This window comes from Phalangium opilio, unplaced genomic scaffold, assembly GCF_054372755.1.
Source record: "Phalangium opilio isolate 3A_F unplaced genomic scaffold, DU_Popi_V2 ptg000092l_1, whole genome shotgun sequence".
Taxonomy (NCBI): domain Eukaryota; kingdom Metazoa; phylum Arthropoda; class Arachnida; order Opiliones; family Phalangiidae; genus Phalangium; species Phalangium opilio.
Genome location: NW_028324197.1, coordinates 483331 through 502049, shown reverse-complemented (window position 1 = coordinate 502049; position 18719 = coordinate 483331). Strand labels below are relative to the sequence as shown.

The window sequence follows — 18719 nt, the reverse complement described above, 5'->3', positions numbered from 1 at the left end:
TCCAGGAAGTCCTTGGCAAGTAACGATAAGCACACCGAAGTCATAAAAGGCTTTATGGAGGAACAATCAAAGGAAATTATCTTCTTGGTGGCAACATTGGATGTATTCGCAACGCAACTAAAAGTCCTTAAAGCGGAGCATATAAGGCTGGCGACGATTTCGATGGACTCTCGGAAGTGGGACGACGTCATGCGGGAGATTCATTCGTTACAAGCCGAACACGTAAACCTTTCAGCACTGTCGACAGAGGCTATATGTGCGATATCGGTAAACACAAAGAAATTGGACAATATGGCCACTGAAATGCAGTCGTTAAAGGTTGAACATTCGAGGATTAGCAGTCTGTCAGTGGATATTCTTCAAGAAGTAAATGGACTTACTCAAGATGGTCAGACATCCCCTATGGCTTGCATAATTCAAGAAGTAGAGGAGCGTAATGCTAACATTCAAAGCAAGAATCCAACATGGGTCGCGGTCACAAATCGAAAGAAGAAAAGCCATGGAAGGCCAGTATAGCGAATCCTAACAAAGGTGCTAAAATGAGCAAAAGACAGGAACCTGTCATAGTAGGATGTTTTGCCGGCGCTCCTTTCAAAGCAGCAGAAAAGGAGAAAATTACAGTCCTACGGAAAAAAGCCGTGTTTGTAACACGTTTCGAGCCCGCACTGTCTAGTGTAGACCTTAAAGAATGGCTCCTCGACAGACATGGTTTCAAGACAATTAAAGTTCTGAAATTCAAATCAAGGCATCATAAATTTTCGTCATTCTACATATCTTCCTCACACGATGAATTTAACCGCCTTTTGGATGGCGCCATATGGCCGAGTAATATACATGTCAAGCAATTCCGCGGTAACCTTTACAATAATCAAATCGACCCAGAAAACGATGGAACAAGACCAACAAATAGAGCTTTTGCAGAAGACCAATTTGAAAGAAGTCAAAGCCAAGTAGAATCTTCCGATTTTTCCAACGAGAATTCCACCACTGAAAATTGCGTTGGTGTATACGATACGTAAATAATGAAATAGTGTTGGAAATGTACTGAAATCGACTGCGCCGTACTGTAACTCAAATTGATGACCAGTAGTTCTTTAAAGGACAAACTCCTAATTAAATACCAGAATGCAAGAGGTTTAAGAACCAAATTAGATGCCCTACAATCTGGTCTATTAACCACGGAAGCAGACATTGTCTGTATCACGGAGACATGGCTGTCACCGGCTTTCTTCAACGCGGACTTTATACCTAAGACCTTTACCTGTTTTAGGGCAGATAGACCTCAGGACTCTGAACGCGCTAGAGGGGGTGGCTCATTAATTGCTATAAACAATGAACTAAACCCTATAAGACGGAATGATTTAGAATTAATAAGGAATGCGTGTGGGTTGAAATAGCTGTAAATAGACGTTCCACATTACTAATAGGTAACCATTACTTCTCTCCGACTGCTCCGCAAAATGAAGTTATAAATTACCTTGAGGAACTATCCACAAAACTTAAGCTGCTAAATAAAGAGTTCCTCATCGTTGGCGATTTCAATTTGCCAGGGGTGAATTGGGAAATAGCGGATATCAGCGGATGTACTCCTGCTAGGAGGCTCTTAGCTGGGGCTGTAGTCGACTTTGCCAGCGATCTAGGGCTTTCACAAATTAATACGTACGCCAATATCAAGAGTAATATATTGGATTTAGTACTTACCAGAAGTAACTAGGCAAACGTTACGAAGGACAATACCTGTCTTACCACTATTGATAATTTCCACCCACCAGTTGTAATATCACTAATAAGGGAAACTACTAAGGAGTCAAGCCCATCGAACAAAATCCATATCTTTCCACAATACAACTTCAAAAAAGGTAACTACAAAGAGCTATATCGCCAACTGCGAAACGCCAATTGGTCCTATTTTGATTCTATTTCAAACGTTGATAATGCGGTGGAGGTATTTTCTCGGATGGTTAAAAATTGCATGGACTTATATATCCCTCAAATGGGAAATAACAATAACCGTAAATCTTCAAAATTTCCAATATGGTTTTCATGCGAATTAAAAAAAGCATTAACCAGCAAGCACTATTACCATCGGAAAATGAAGAAACGTAATAACACGGTCGATGTAGCTAAATTTAAAGAACTTCGGAGAAAATGCCAAACACTACTTGCATGGGACAGAAAATTATATGGACAATCAGTAGTTGAAGATATTACTAAAAACCCCTCGAAACTTTGGGAATATACGCAAACAAGGCTAAAACCAAAGATGGATGATATATTACTGGACCATAACACTACTCTTGTATCAAATACCGAAGAAATTGCCGAACTTTTCAGAGCAAAATTTACTGAACCGCTACAAACCAAAAATATTAATACCATTCTTACGGATTTCCCTTTCCAAAACACGAATAGCTTTTGCACGCTTACAATCCCGGGAGTAGCAGTAAACGCAGCTATTAAAAGACTTAAACCTAAAAAATCGACCGGTATAGACTTTTTCCCTTCACATATAATAAAAGGGTGTAACGAGATCTTAGCCCCGGTCCTAAGCAAAATCTTTAACCTATCTTTGAAGCTGGGTGAATTCCCAACGATGTGGAAAACATCCATTGTGGTTCCTGTGCACAAAAAAGGATACGTAGGCGATATAGGGAACTATAGACCTATATCGCTCATCCCTATTTTCTCCAAAGTCTTTGAAATGGTTTTAAATGACGCAATCTATAATTGGTTCAGACAGTTTTTGGTCGATAGCCAACATGGATTTGTAAAGCAAGATCCATTGTTACGAACTTACTCACATTTATGAACCATTCCGCTCCCATCGTGGCAAACCAGGGACAAGTAGACTGCGTATTTTTGGACTATTTAAAGGCTTTTGATCGCATGAATCATACAATCCTGCTATCGAAGCTGGAACACTACGGACTCGGTGGGCCTTTGCTCAAGTTATTAAAATCATACCTGCAAGATAGACGATGTGTGCTAAAAATAAACTATAAAATAACAAAAGTTCAATATGAAACAAACATAGGAGTCCTGCAAGGCTCTGCTCTTGGTCCATTACTTTTCACAATTTTTATTAACGATCTACCTGCCCGTATACAAAATAAATCAGAATTAGCCACTTTTGCTGATGATAAGTTGTTTCGCATCATAAAATCTGCTAGTGATTGCGAGCTTCTAAACCAAGATCTTAAAAAAATAGGAGTCTGGAGCGAAAGCAATGAATTACCAGTAAATGCCACCAAGAGTAAAGTGGTCTCGTTTACCCGAAAAAATAACTGGATTAGGTACAATTACTGTATAAATGGGGTCTCTATTCCCAGGGAAATTTCTACTTCTGATTTGGGTGTAATTATGGATCAAAAACTCCATTTTAAACTTCAAGTATCTAACATTAAAAACAAGTGTCTTAAAAGTCTCTACGCTATACATAAAATAGCTAGAAATCTAAAATCGGCAAGGGTCTTTAAATTGTTATATTTATCAATAATAAGATCAAAAATAGAATTCGCCTGTCAAGTTTGGTCAGGATGCAGTAATTACCTGATAGTTGTTGTAGAACGCATCCAGCGTAAATTTATACAGTTGTTATATGAAAAGTTTTTAAAAAGAGGTTACTGTGACTATACAATAATTCTTAAAAACCAAAATCTACTAACTATTAAAAACAGATTTACCTATATGGATGTAAGTTTCTTGAACAAGCTCATAACTTTTAAAATAGACTGTAAAATTCTGTTGAACCAAGTGCGGTTTCAAATTCCACATAAAAACCTTCGGCGTGACATAACATTTTACATAGATAAAACGAATAAAACAATGCTAAATCCCATTAGTAGAATTCAAAACAAGATTAATATTAATTGCTACGCTTTTAAAGAATTTGACTTATATGAACAGAGCCAAGTTCGCTTCAAAACTAACTTTTTAAATATTGTGAAGAACTGTGACATAGGCGATTGGCTATAAGATATTTAAATTCGAATCATAATGGTATCTATCGGATTTTAAGCATAGTTGTCTGTTAAATTTTAAATGTGGATTTTAAATTTTAACTCTTTAAGTTTTAATTATATATTATAAATTTTAAGTGGGTAGGGAATTTATTGTATTTAACTGTAGGTAACAATGTAAAGCATTAATATATATTATATAATCCTGTATTACTGTAAAAAGTGGCTATGTCATGTTGTGGTCCAGGATTCAAAAATAAAATTCAATTCAATTCAATTCAATTATACATTATTAATATAATTATTATACATTATTAATATAATTATTATACATTATTAATATAATTATTATACATTATTAATATAATTATTATACATTATTAATATAATTATTATACATTATTAATATAATTATTATACATTATTAATATAATTATTATACATTATTAATATAATTATTATACATTATTAATATAATTATTATACATTATTAATATAATTATTATACATTATTAATATAATTATTATACATTATTAATATAATTATTATACATTATTAATATAATTACTGATATTAACGTTATTAATATCATTAATAATAATAAATAAAGATTGAATTGAATTATTAATATTAATAAATTATATTTTATTTTATTTTCATTTAACCAGGTCTTGCCAAATAAGAAAGAGGGCGACAAAACGCTTGAAACCTTTTTAGCACGAGAAATAGATGGCATTCTCCAAATAATCGAATCAGTTAAAGCAATGAGGAGGGACATAATTTTAAACAACATAAACTTAGAGGATGCTGCCACTGTGGCCCTACCAACAGTAACCTGGCAGAAATTCAGTTTCCTTTTTGGGCCTCAGTGGATGTCCACTCTCCGACTATTGGACGATCGCCAATACATGAATTCAATAGAGAAAGGGCCACAAGCTCCAAGAGAACGTGGTGGGAGGGGCCGAGGAAGGGGCCATTACGGCTTTGCCCCATACTAAAATAAAAAATTTGTTTATGGAATGAATAAAATATTAAAAAGTTGAAGTCAGTCATCATGGTGTCTTATCAAATCCTACATTTTCATGATGGACTATAAAAGATTATTATATTTACACGCATAATCTTTTAGATTTAACCTTACACATTTATAATAAATCTAAATATAATTCGATTCCTTCCAATTCAACTTATAGGTATCAATAATAACATTTCACACTCAAGGAAATTGCTGTGTGTTGAAGGGCAATAAAGATTAAGTAAAATTCAAATGTTGTGGGCCCCATTTATTTGAGAATAGCTGCTCGCAATTAACTTCAAATCGCGTTTAAATTAATCAGCGCAATCTCATATGTATATGTACTAACTTTGATTGAATTCCATCCAAAATTAAGTTAAATGAAAGCGTTTTGGTAAAATAATGTCTCCGATGCACCCAGGTTATGAAAATTCAAAAGTTGTAGGCACCATATATTTTAGAATAATTGCTCGCAATTAAATTTAAATCGCGTTTAAATTAATCAGCGCAATCATTAATGTGTATGTATCAACTTATTTTGAATTCAATCCAAAATTAAGTTAAATGAAAGCGTTTTGGTAAAAGAGTGTCTTGTAGGCACCCAGGTTATGTAAAATTCAAACGTTATAGGCACATATATTTGAGAATAATTGCTCGCAATTAACTTTAAATCGCGTTAAAATGAATCAGCCCAATCTCAAATGTATATGAACCAACTTATTTTGAATTCCATCCAAAATTAAGTTAAATGAAAGTGTTTTGGTAAAATAGTGTCTCGTAGGCACCCAGAGCCTCTTAAAGGTGTTCGTACTACCTCATTGCCAGTAGATTTGAAGGTAAAAAACCACTATTTGAAACCCACAAATGATTTTTAAGCAGTAAATAATGGTTTATTTTTAGGTGTTAATTGCATTGTGGTTTTAGGCACGACGATCGTACTAGCAGCTAGATGTGGTTCAAAACATTTTCCTCGGTGTTAGCCAGTCTAGCGTGAGTCGTTGCATACGAGATGTAACGACAGCGATCAACGGGGCACTTGTACATAAGTACATCAATTTCCCGTTACTGAAGTGCAAAACGCGGCCAAAAATGCGTTTTCAGGAGGAATGCAACTTTCCCGGAACCATAGGCGCAATCGATTGCACCCACGTTGCAATCGTTCCACCACCGAACAACAACCCAGACTTTCCGGAATACATTTTTGTAAACCGAAAGTCTTACCAATCGTTGAATGTTCAATTGGTGTGCAACTATGACTTGCTGATTCTATCAGCAAATACCAACTTTGCGGGTTCGTGCCACGACTCCCACATCTACCGGTCGACAGCTGTTCAGGAGTCTTACCTCAATGGCTCTTTAAACGACTCTTGGCTAACCCGTACGAAAATGTTCTATGATCTTTCCATAAAATTGTATAGAATTCAATGGAGTACTTAAGGGTCTCTATCCAAATTGATATTTCTATAGGCTTATCTATAAAATTTCTATATCTTCATTTTATAGAATTTTTATAAAACAGAAAACATGCTTTTTTTCTGTAAGAGTTATGTTAACATTCTATAAACATATTTTATAGAAATTTTATAAATTCTAATATATATATTTTTCATCAACTTCCTATAAGTGTTATATTAATATTCTATAAACGCATTTTATAGACATTTTCTAAATTTTTTTCGTGAGCTTCATATAAGAGTTATGCAAGTTTTCTATAAAAGTATTTTATAGAAATTTTATAAATTATTTTATCATATTCTTCAACAACTTTCTATATTTTATTTGCTAATTTTCTATAAAAGCTTTCTCAGAAAATCCTGTAAAGGCGTTTCAATCGTGATTCCACTGTTTTCTACAGTACCGTAATAGAAAGGCTGTACAATGTATAAATTGTACAATTTATACGTTTTCTTAACATTAATTTATCATATGATTTACTTTTCTATAAACTAAGCGTTACGATCGACACTTTCCATGCCGATTTAAAAATAATGAATCACAGCGTGTCATAGTAATTCGTAAAACGTATATTTTATTTTATTTAGTTTATATTTAACAATAGGACATTTGGTTAGATGTGTAATTTCATTAATCACATTCAATGACATTTGGAAGTTCTGCGACAATTCCTTTCCCTGCAATATCAGACAAAATTACTATTTTTTCGACAACATCAGTTACTGGCCTTGCCATTAATTGATTTATTTCTTTGACTGAAATTAACCTTTTCCCTAACATAGGCCGGCAGTAGATTTAACAAGTGTCTTCACTATGACCAAAAATAAACTTTACTTGTATGTACATAGTCGGATTATCTGTTCGAATTCGCAAGACAGAACTTCGTAAAATCCTTTTATAATTCCTAAAACGTCATTCTTGAGCTTAACACCACTATTATTTCTTTTCATTGTTGATTTATTCGAAAAAGTTATTCTGCATCCACTGTCATTTTATTGTATTTATTAATTTTTAACTGTGTTATATCTCTTTCTAGTATGAGCTCCAGGGCAATTTTTTCTTCATTTGACAATTCACCTTAATTGCAATTTTTAGTGGAGTTTTTGATTCTCATTTTACGCCAAACTTTTGAATTTCGCGCCTATTAATGTACTTTGGAGATAATTTAAATTAGCTTAAGTGTGAAAGAGAAACATGGGGCTTTACCAACGGCTTGGGTAGATACAATCTTAATCAAAAACATCTTTTAAGAGTTATCTGAGTTTTCATCCAAAGAAATGTATATTTGTTTCTCACTAATAGCGATTTCCACTGACTGCTCCAAAGAGTGCTCTCAGGGTTACGATGACGTAACTGCCCTCAGCGAGTTTTGGAGAGAATAGTTTCGTCAGTGGAACACGATCGAGAGGTCCGAGCGCGCTCTGAATAATAAAAATTGGCGCCGTGCGGAGACGAAATTGTAATAAAGTGTGTATATACTGACGCAAATGGGCTGACACCAATTAATAGAATTAACATTTCATTTAATTGACAAAAAATCTATTTTGAGTAATGATTGACAACGTCTCTGATAAAATTATTGGTTTTATGACCAGGCGTAATATCTTTAAAGTAATGATAAGACCTCGTATTCTTCATCTTCAGAAGTAGGTAGAAAATGGGGGTTCAAATTCACTTGGTATTCAATGGTATCGATGGTATCGATGGTATTCAATGGTATCGATGGTATCAACGGTATTCAATGGTATCGACGCCATTTCTTTCTGGGCGCCATTTTTTTTTCTCGGCGCCATCTTGTTTTTCTCTGACGTCATTCTCGGCGCCATTTTTTCTTCTCGGTGGTATTTTCTTCTCGGCGCCATTTTGTTTTTATTTGGGCTCTGACGTCATCGTTTCTTCTCGGCGCCATTTTGTTTTTATTTGGGCGGGAAATTTGAAAATGTTAAGCCTTATCGGACTTCAATCAAGACCAAAGTTCATTGTGATTTTCAAAATCCTGAGTTTGCTGATAAGGCAAGCAAAGATTAGGATGTCATACTACAGTTATAATATATTAGGAACTGAACGTCTTATATACTAAGATATTTTGGGAATGGTGACAGACGGCATACATTCTGATTCAAACCTTAATATTAATTAATGTATACCATTAATAATAATTTTATTGACTTAACAGGGTGCAACGCACGCTAACTTAAATAATTGTCGAAGAAAATAATTAATATTAATTACATTTATTTAAATATTTAAGAAAAACTGGAAATTCAAAACACTTCAAAACTTTGACACGAAATTTGAAATTGTTAAGCCTTTGCGTGGGTAATTTAAATCTCGGGTATAAAACCAAACCAAACCTAACCTATTCTAAGCCTATCGCACTGCGAATTTAAATCTCTACACTTATCCCCTAAGTTGATATTTTCAAATCTCGCGCCAAAGCGGAAATGGGATCGGAATTCCTGCTGTCTGTCCAAAATGTTTGTTTAAGAGACTCTAGTCGAACTCGGGATGAAGCCAATTAACTAATATATTAATATATATTGTTTAAATAAGCTACATATTCTAAGCATTTATTTAAGTGGGTGTTGCTTGTCTCCGAAACAAAACATACGAATAATAATAAGAAAACTTGGTAAGAACTGTTTGTAAATATAAGTTATTATAAGCTGAATATTAAGCCTCGGATCTCTCTGTTTACAGTATATGGTAGCCGATATGCAGCATTTCATCTATAAAATAAATTCAACTTACTATTTAAGACGAGGTGTATCTTTAAAACCATTCCGGAGGAGAATTAAAATGCTAAGACTGCTTTACACGTGGTGGTGGTGGTTTGAAATATCTAGATACGTGAATAGACACGTTACGGCGATAAACAAGAACCGATAAGAATCTTTTATCGATAAGATATGTGTGGTAGGAAAATTTCCAGATAGTAAACTAGAACCATTTATCGATATGATATCTTTCCACGTGGCGTGGGTAAACTAGAACCGAAACTAGAACTGTTTATCAATATATTTCCACATGGCGGGGGTAAACCAGAACCGATAACCGATATCACTCACGCTATTTCCAAACTTATCGATCGAAACTAGAAATCTTATCGGGCTTATCGATGTCTTCATTGAGTGTTATCGGTCATATCAAAGGTCTCCGGTTTATCATGTATAAAAACTCGTGCACGTGGTGATAAGGTCATTTTACGGCTAACCAAGCTCTCTCCAGCAACCAAAGTACCACAGCAGCGGAATTCAGCAACAGGAAACTCTACGTTATAATGTAAGTACACTCTCTGGAGTTTTCTCTATATCCATTATTCGGAATTAATTATATATAGAGCATGATTATAGTTATTAAAATCATTTAAAGAGATGGATTTAATTTGGTTCACTAAATGCGTATTTTTTTTTCTGTTTTCTATAATTAGGGACACCTCCAATATCTTCGAAATTTCATCTGCAAAGTCAGTCACGGTTACGCCTGACTGTAAAGTTAGACTAGGCTTAACGGACGGTTCAACCGGCATCACGTTGACGGAGACTGAATATTATCAACTCTACGGAATGCGAGAGCAAGTGACCCACTATTTCCAGAATGATGATGCTACACCAGTATCTATGTCCTTTGATGGGTCGAACCTGAAACGTATCGAACTGAATATGTATCTGGATTGGAAAGTTCTCAACATTCGTGAGATGAAGGTAGGAAGTGGGTTAAACCATGGAACTCTCTACCCAACCAAAAACGGGTTCGCAATTGGAGCCACCCTTTGGGGGAAACTTTTGGAGAAACATGATCAAGTGGTAACCTTTCTAAACGCGGCCAAGCGAGTGTCCTCGGAGGTGAACGAAATTGTTCATCAGCAACTGACAAAATATATTAAAGAGGCCTGCAACGGTTGTATCATTTCCCATGGATCCCAGCTACAACACGAGTGTGTGACTATGGACTGGGCTGAACGTGTGAATATTCACTACGAAAATGCTGTTAATAATTTGGATATTAATTTAATTACCCAGTGGTTTAATAATTCAACATTTTTAAGTTTGGATTTTTGTAAAAGAATAGCTACAATAGTAGTATGTAATTCAAAACTTGGTTTGTGAATAAAACTGGAAAAATATTTAAGTCTTATCATTTATAATGAATAAATAGGATAGTTCAAATTAGGCCTAATTAATTACCCTTTAATTCGCCGCCATTAGGGTTTATAGTGAAATTTACCAATCTTTAAAACCCTGAACTTTGCAATATTCCAATACATAAGCCTAAGTAAATATAGATTCCATAAAGGTCATTTACCAATCTTAAAATACCTCGAACTTTGCAACATCCAAAATTCTATTCCTATGTAAATGTAGATAAAAGTTTACTAAATAAAGGTCATTTACCAATCTTCAAGACCCTGAACTTTGTAGTAATGCAAATTCTATTTCTAAATACACATAGATAGAAAAGATGATACTATAAAGGTCATCATCACTTTGGTAAAACACAAACATGGAAAAACAAACATATGGAAAAATAAACAAATTGGGGTCAATTTTATTAAAATCAACATCTAAAGTATTGATAAGCAAACATGTAAAGTGATAAGCACCGGGGAAAGCAAAATGGGCATAGTTTTATTTAAACAGTAAATGAAGATATACTAGATAAATAGTAATCGAAGATCACTGATAAGCGAGCGAGATATAGAGATCAAAGGTTTATTATAAATGAAGATATACTAGATAAATAGTAATCGAAGATCACTGATAAGCGAGCGAGAAATAGAGATCAAAGGTTTATTATAAATGACGACATACCAGATAAAAAACTAAACATGTTGCTTTCGGTTTTGGTGAACTCTACCCTTTGAGGACTTGATTAGAATAGTATAAATAGCCGGGAATTTTATACATCAATACCATTCCTCAGCTAACCCCTGACAGAATACCACCAGTCTCTGAGAGATTTCTCCAGATAGTAAGTTTTCAGTTTATTTTATTTAAAGTTAAACTATACCAGTCATAATGGTTATGTGCGATATTTGCGGCGCTAAATATGCTAAGAATTGTAGTCTTCTTAGACATAAACGCGAAAAACATGAAAACATTAGTTTTCCATGCTCCGTCTGCCCGCAAACGTTTATTAGACGTGATATTCTAAATAATCACGTAGCTAGGAAGCATAGTAATATAGTCCCAAGTCGCCAGTCACGAGCCAAGCGTGAGGCTGAAGGTGTTAGCGATGTCTTAGTTAAAAGATCTAAGCCCGCTACATCCGAACCCTCCACGTCCACCGCCGAAACCCAACCAAGTCGCCAGTCACGAGCGAAGCGTCAGGCTGAAGGTGTTAGCGATGTCTTAGTTAAACGATCTAAGCCCGCTACATCCGAACCCTCCACGTCCACCGCCGAAACCCAAGACGATCCCGAAAGTTCCATGCTCGCCTTGAGTGCCCAAGAAAATGCCGATATCCACGCTTTCATGGATGGGATTGATGAGCCTGACCACGACCTCACCCTGGAACCCCTGAGCACCCAAGAGAACGCCGATATCCATTCTTTCATGGACGGAGTTAATGGACCAGAACCCTCCCTGGAACCTCTGAGCACACAGGAGAACGCCAATCTCCACGCATTCATGGCGAATTTTGAGGAAGCGGAAGAGGCACAACGACCAGAGCCAATCATCGCCACACCACCAAACAACCCCGTCCACGATACTTTGGAGGAATTACAAGTCTTGGGACATGCGATTTTTTGCGGACGGATAACACCATCAGCTATTGAAACGGACGTTGAAGGGTTAGTTAATCGCCACCGCGCATTAATCGAGAACTATCTTCAGAATAAGTTAAATCGTGATCACGGGATCAAGTGGTACATTTCAGTTCGCGCGCGCTATACTAGGGAATTAGCGAACGAGGCTCAAGAGGTCGAGTTTCTAGCTTATCATAATAGTCGGACTCAACAAACCATTTCCGGAGACATTATTCCTAAACAGTTAGATTCTTGCGTGACCGGTATAAAAAATCAAATTGATGAATTTCAAAACACTGGTAGTGGTTGGGTGTTAGACAAGATTTTATTTCTTCAAGTGAACATTATATCGTATTTACCGTTAGTTGGAGGAACTTTTATTGAACTACCCAAGAAACTCGCTCATAAAAGGGCTGTGATAAATGTTAAGAACAACGACAACCGTTGCTTTCTATGGTCTATACTAGCTCACCTTCACCCCGTAGCACCTAATGATAACCCATCGCGAGTGCAAAAATACGTCGAGTTTCAAGATGAGTTAAATTTAACCGGGGTAACGTTCCCATTCGAACTTAGTGTCGATAAAATGGAAAAGTTTGAGCGCAAAAACAATTTATCAATAAACGTGTTTTGTTACGAAAACGAAGTTTTCCCGCGCTTCATTAGCACAAATCGGGTAGAAAAGCATCGTCAAATAGACCTCCTTCTCATAACGAAAGGCGAAACCAAACATTATTGCCTTATTCGGAGCTTAAGTAGACTTCTAAGTGATTTTACGGAACACAAATGCGCGTCGCACTATTGCCGGTATTGTTTACATCGTTTTTCCGGTCTCGATTCCGAAACGCGAAGGGACGAACACGTCATTGACTGCAGTATACATGGTCCCCAAAAAATCATCATGCCGACCAAGGAACCCGTCTTAGAATTTAAGAACTACGGATGGTGTGAAAAGGTAAGATATTCATTATTACTTTAATTGATTAGGTTTATAAATTGTGTCAATCGAGGTGGTTATTAAAATTTGCTAATTAATTTTCACAGTTGAAGTACGTAATATTCGCGGACTTCGAAGCGATTCTACCGAAAATCGCCACATGCATGCCCGATTCTACACTCTCCTCAACGACACGGTTAACAAGCCACATCGCCTGCGGCTTTAGCTACGTAGTCGTGGGACCTGATGGGAAACCGTCCAAGCCAGTCACGTACCGCGGGGAAGATGCTGCCTCGAAATTCCTTGAAAATCTCCTGGCTGAACAGGATGTTTTAACGGAAAAGCTGAAGGATATTGAGCCAATGAATCTATCACGAGCGGACGTTGCCAACTTCACTGCTGCCACATCTTGCTACGTTTGTGGCGGCGCTTTTACGGTGAACAACTGTAAAGTTCGTGACCACGACCACTCAAGCGGAGCGTATCGAGGAGCCGCCCATAACACCTGTAACTTAAAACTGAAAACGCCCAAATTCATCCCCGTTTTTCTGCATAATTTATCCCGGTACGACGCACATCTAATAATGGAAAAAATCGGATTAGTGAAGAACCAGGTCATCCAGTGTATCCCGTCAAACTCGGAAACGTACATCTCCTTCAGTTTGGGAAATTTGAGGTTTTTGGACACGGTACGGTTTATGCCAGCATCATTGGAAGAACTCGCCAAAAACCTGGCCAACGGTGGAATTGACAAGTTCACGTGCATGAAGGAGCTTTACACCCCCGAGGAAGTTCAGCTTCTGTTACGGAAGCAGGTTTACCCGTACAACTATATGGACAACGTCGCGAAATTCGCCGAAAGAAACCTTCCCGCTCAAGACGAATTTTACAACAGTTTGACTGACGAACACATCACCGCCGAAGACTACCAACACGCCCAAAACGTTTGGGATAAATTTAAAATCGAGAATCTTGGTAAGTTTCATTTTTGCTCATCTTTGTTAGGTTAGGTTAGGTTTTAACGTATAATTTCTTCTATTAGGTGGTTATCACGATCTCTATGTACAGTCCGACGTTCTTCTGCTAGCGGATATCTTCCAAAACTTCAGGACAATGTGCCTGGAGTATTACAAATTAGATTGCGCGCATGCTTTTACGGGTCCCGGGTTCGCGTGGGAAAGCGCACTGTCTATGACAAAGGTGAAATTAGACCTTTTAACCGACCCCAACATGCACCTTTTTATAGAAAAGGGAATTAGAGGGGGAGTCTCCATGATTAGTCATCGATTAGCGCAGGCTAATAATAAGGACCTACCGGAAACGCACGACACTCAGAAACCCAGCAGCTACATTACATACCTTGGTAAGAATATTTTTAATATTTTCTGTCTTATAAATATTTATGCCTCGCTTATAAACTAACTTATATTTCTATTCTCTCACTCAAGACTGCAACAATCTCTATGGCACAGTAATGTGCGATTTCCTCCCGATGGGTGATTTCAAATGGATTCAACCCTGCCTCGACTTCACCCAGGAGATAATCCTAAACCATCCCGATGACGACAATGTGGGATACATCCTCGAGGTGGACTTGGAGTATCCTCAACATTTACACGACGCCCACAACTGCTATCCTCTCGCACCCGAAAGACGGGTCATTACTACCGCTGAACTCTCCCCGTATTCAAAGGACCAATTACGGGAACTCGGATTGAAAGAAAAGGACAGCTGTCCCAAGCTGGTGCCGTCCCTATACGCCAAGGAGAAATACGTGCTCCACTACCGAAACTTGAAAAGGACTTCTGATCAGCAAAATACATCGAATTCTAACCTTCAAACAAGGAGCGTGGTTGAAACCTTTCATAGACTTTAACACGGACAAGAGGAAGGCAGCGACTAACGAATTTGAAAAGTCCTTTTTTAAATTAATGAATAACAGCGTATATGGTATGTACTATTAACCTAACCTAACCTTACCTAACCTAGAATGACTTTAGAAATTAAATGTGCTATTCTTTTTTTTTCTCTCTCTCTCTACAGGTAAAACCATGGAGAACCTCAGGAGCAGGATCGATTTCACCCTGGTGAACACTCCCGAGCGTGCCATAAAGATGGCTAGTTTCCCGGCATTCGAACGTTTCACGCTATTCAAGAACGATTTAGTGGGAATTCATCGAGTGCAGAAGACGTTAACCCTCAATCGACCAATCTACACCGGATTCACCGTACTGGACCTATCCAAGTTGCTAATGTACGAGTTCCATTATGACGTCATCAGGAAGCAGTACGGAGACCGGGCCAAGTTATTGTTCACCGACACGGACTCCTTGACGTACCATATCGAGACTCCCGACCTATACCAGGACTTTGCCGAGAAGAGCGAAATGTATGATTTCTCCGGATACCCCAAAAACCACCGCCTCTTCAGTGAAGAAAATAAGAAAAAGCTGGGGAAATTCAAGGACGAATTAGACGGCGTAAGCATCTCGGACTTTTGCGGGCTTCGGCCTAAAATGTATTCCATCATGTCCGCCAAAGGAGAGAAGAAGACGGCCAAGGGGATATGTCGCCGAGTCGTTAAAAAGAAACTACGCTTCATACAGTACAAGGAATGCCTTCTCAACCGTCAACTCACCATGGCGGAGATGAAACGTATAACCAGCAACAAGCACGAACTACACACCGTGAGACAGACGAAGTTATGCCTCAATCCCTGTGATGACAAGCGTTTTATCATTGACGGAATATCCACATACGCACACGGACACTACAAAATTTAACCGGGGGTGGTGGCCCTCCACGCGGCGCGGTTCCAGTACTTCCGGCGCGGTTCCAGTACGGCGCGAATCAACACGCGGCGCGCGCGATTTAAAATATTATTTATTTATTTATTTTTTTTATATGGAAAATGAAAGTACAAATTTTAAAAATAAAATTTTATTGAAAACTTTTTATACATAAATTCCGATATCATCTTATCATTTAAACACTTATCTTTTCCAAATCTAGAGCATATATCTCTTATTTTAATACCCCTACACCTATATAGAGCGAAATATACACAAAAACCTCCGCAAGTCCTACTTTTATTGTCTTGAAGTTGGTTCGAATTAAAAGTTACAGTCACGCTATTTCTTTCAACGAAATTGTTAAACTTAAACATGTCAGGAGGGTTTCCGAAACTGTCAAAGAACTCTGTGTTCCGGTTTCGAGAAAAATAGATAATAGTCCAATGTTCTCCGTCGGTATTTGATAATCCAGTGTTTACAATATACAGAGAGGGAAAAGTCTTTACGGTTTTCGGTAAAGTATCTGCGGCGAAAACTCCGCGAAATAACCCCTTGGTGAATTTATCACTTCGCATAATTCTAGTTAATTGTCTCGTGTCCATATTTAGTTGTAATCGTAAATAACAGTCCTATTCTTATCAATTTCTACCAAATTCTGAAACTCAGAGTAATACAAAACCGTGACGGTCTGGGGCAAGTCTTTAGCGAATTTTAATTCCAGACGCAAGTTACCGTTTCTTATCAATTGAAATTGGGAGGACGAACTGCTGAGGTCGGGACTCAAATCAAAAGCAAATATACAATTTCCATTAGGGTATTCATCCCGCGAAATATAGTTCCCTTCGTCCAATAACCATTGAGAGGTTTGGGTAAAGAGATTGGTATAAGACCTAATATATTGACCGCCAGCAAAGTTCGGAGTGAGGGGTTTATGAGGGACGCTAGCCCCGTCCAGATACAAGGCAATATGATTTAAATCAAAATGTTTAAAATTAAAGGGGGACTTTTTGTATTCACCTAAATAAGCATTCTGGTCTACCAGAGCGAAAAGTACCCTTTTAGGTAGTTGACCCATGAATAAATTATCTCTAACACATATTTTTGTACCGCTATTAATAGAAAAGGAGTTACACTCTGTGCGAATAATGGGGTATTTCATAGTTGCCACTTCGAGGCATTTGGCGTGGGCTATAAGCACTTCCGAGGGTAATTTTACTTTACGTACATAGAGAGATGCCAACTCGTAAACCACTTTCCATTTAACCGCGCCTTCCGCGTGTATGCAAAATTCGTTTGGACTTTTAACAAACTTGAATTTAAGATCCGTCATATTTGGAATGTAACGTGATTGTTGACACAAATCCAAGTGTACAGTTCCGATCATATCGATCGTACCACTTTTAGCGAAAGCCGCCCTCGACTTAAAACCCTCGTTCTCGGGAAAGACGTCAAATTTACCGGCCGTGTCTTTGTAAAACAAAGAACTAGTAAGAAAACTAGTTTTGGCCGGTCCTACAAATGTTACAGCCGTTTGAAACATGGCCTTGTAAGGGTAGTTTTGCGGTGACGGTGTCACGGATCTCTCCTGCATCGAAAGGTGTACTTTTTTTTTTTTTTTTTTTTTTTATTTTTATTTTTATTGTACTTTTATCAATCGGATTTACAATATGGAATTTTTATATAGAATGTACAAAACGCCACGTTCTGCTTAAGCAAAATGCTTGAGCGCAGAAGGCGTACATGCTTATAACATGTTACTTTTCGGACGGATATTTTTTTTTTTTTTTTTTTTTTTTTTCTTTTAACGAAATTTACCAACCAAACCAATTAGCTATTATAGAATATTTTGTTTTTAACCATTTTTGTATCTCCACTTTATATCGATTTAGATTATGTTCAACTTTAATTGTTGTATTTAGATAATTAAATATTTTAGGCCCATGAAATGTAACATTTCGTTGGCTGCTTGCCTTTCGAAACTTGGGGATTTGGAAGTTAAGAGAATCTTGCATTCTAGTGCAGTGCTCATGGGTATATAACATGGAATAATTTTTCCTACATTTATACAAGTCTACCAGTACAGTTTTTATATATAATTCTCTTATCGTCAAAACATCAAATTCAGCATAAAGCAACTTAGTATTATAAAACCACGATTTTTTTAGGAGAGTTCGCAGAATTCTATTTTGAAGTTTTTCTAGTGGATCAATGCAAGTTTTAGTAGCACTTCCCCATCCAATAATGCCATACGTAAGTAATGACTGAATCAATGCGAAGTACACCGTGCGGAGTAATTTCACATTTAAAACTGTTGTTAACAAACGTAGTTTATACAGAGCATATCTTAATATTTTAACTAGATTTTGGATTTGGGGTTTCCAATTTAGTTCAGAGTCTATATAAATTCCCAGGTATTTAAATACATTTACTCTTTCAATTTTTTTACAATCACATAATTTAGTTAAGTTTTCAGCACATTTATTATTTGCATGAATCAGTAACTCTGGAGCAACCATACCTTTTGGCATCGAGAACGGAATAAATTTAGTTTTCTCTACATTTAAGTTTAGTAAGTTTTTGTTTAACCAGTTTGTAACCTTTATTAAACCAATGTTAGCTTTTTCATATACTTCAGACCAGGTATTACCTACGTATATTAGAACCGTATCATCAGCAAAAGCGTTCAATGTATCTGAATATTTGATTTCACATAACTCATTAATGTAAATTAAGAATAAAATGGGACCTAGGATAGTGCCTTGTGGAACTCCACATAAGATTAACTCTGGCGTACTATAAGTATTATTGATC

General features: G+C 36.9%; 1 protein-coding gene across 1 annotated transcript; it reads left to right on the top strand.

The window, feature by feature from the left end:
- Positions 1-11448: 11448 nt before the first annotated feature.
- Positions 11449-15899, top strand: LOC149640898 (uncharacterized). The gene is made up of 6 exons (XM_089850535.1): positions 11449-13134; positions 13224-14091; positions 14159-14479; positions 14565-14865; positions 14930-15066; positions 15160-15899. The coding sequence occupies exons 1-6, from the start codon at positions 11449-11451 to the stop codon at positions 15897-15899; spliced, it is 4053 nt and encodes a 1350-aa protein (XP_089706661.1).
- Positions 15900-18719: the final 2820 nt, after the last annotated feature.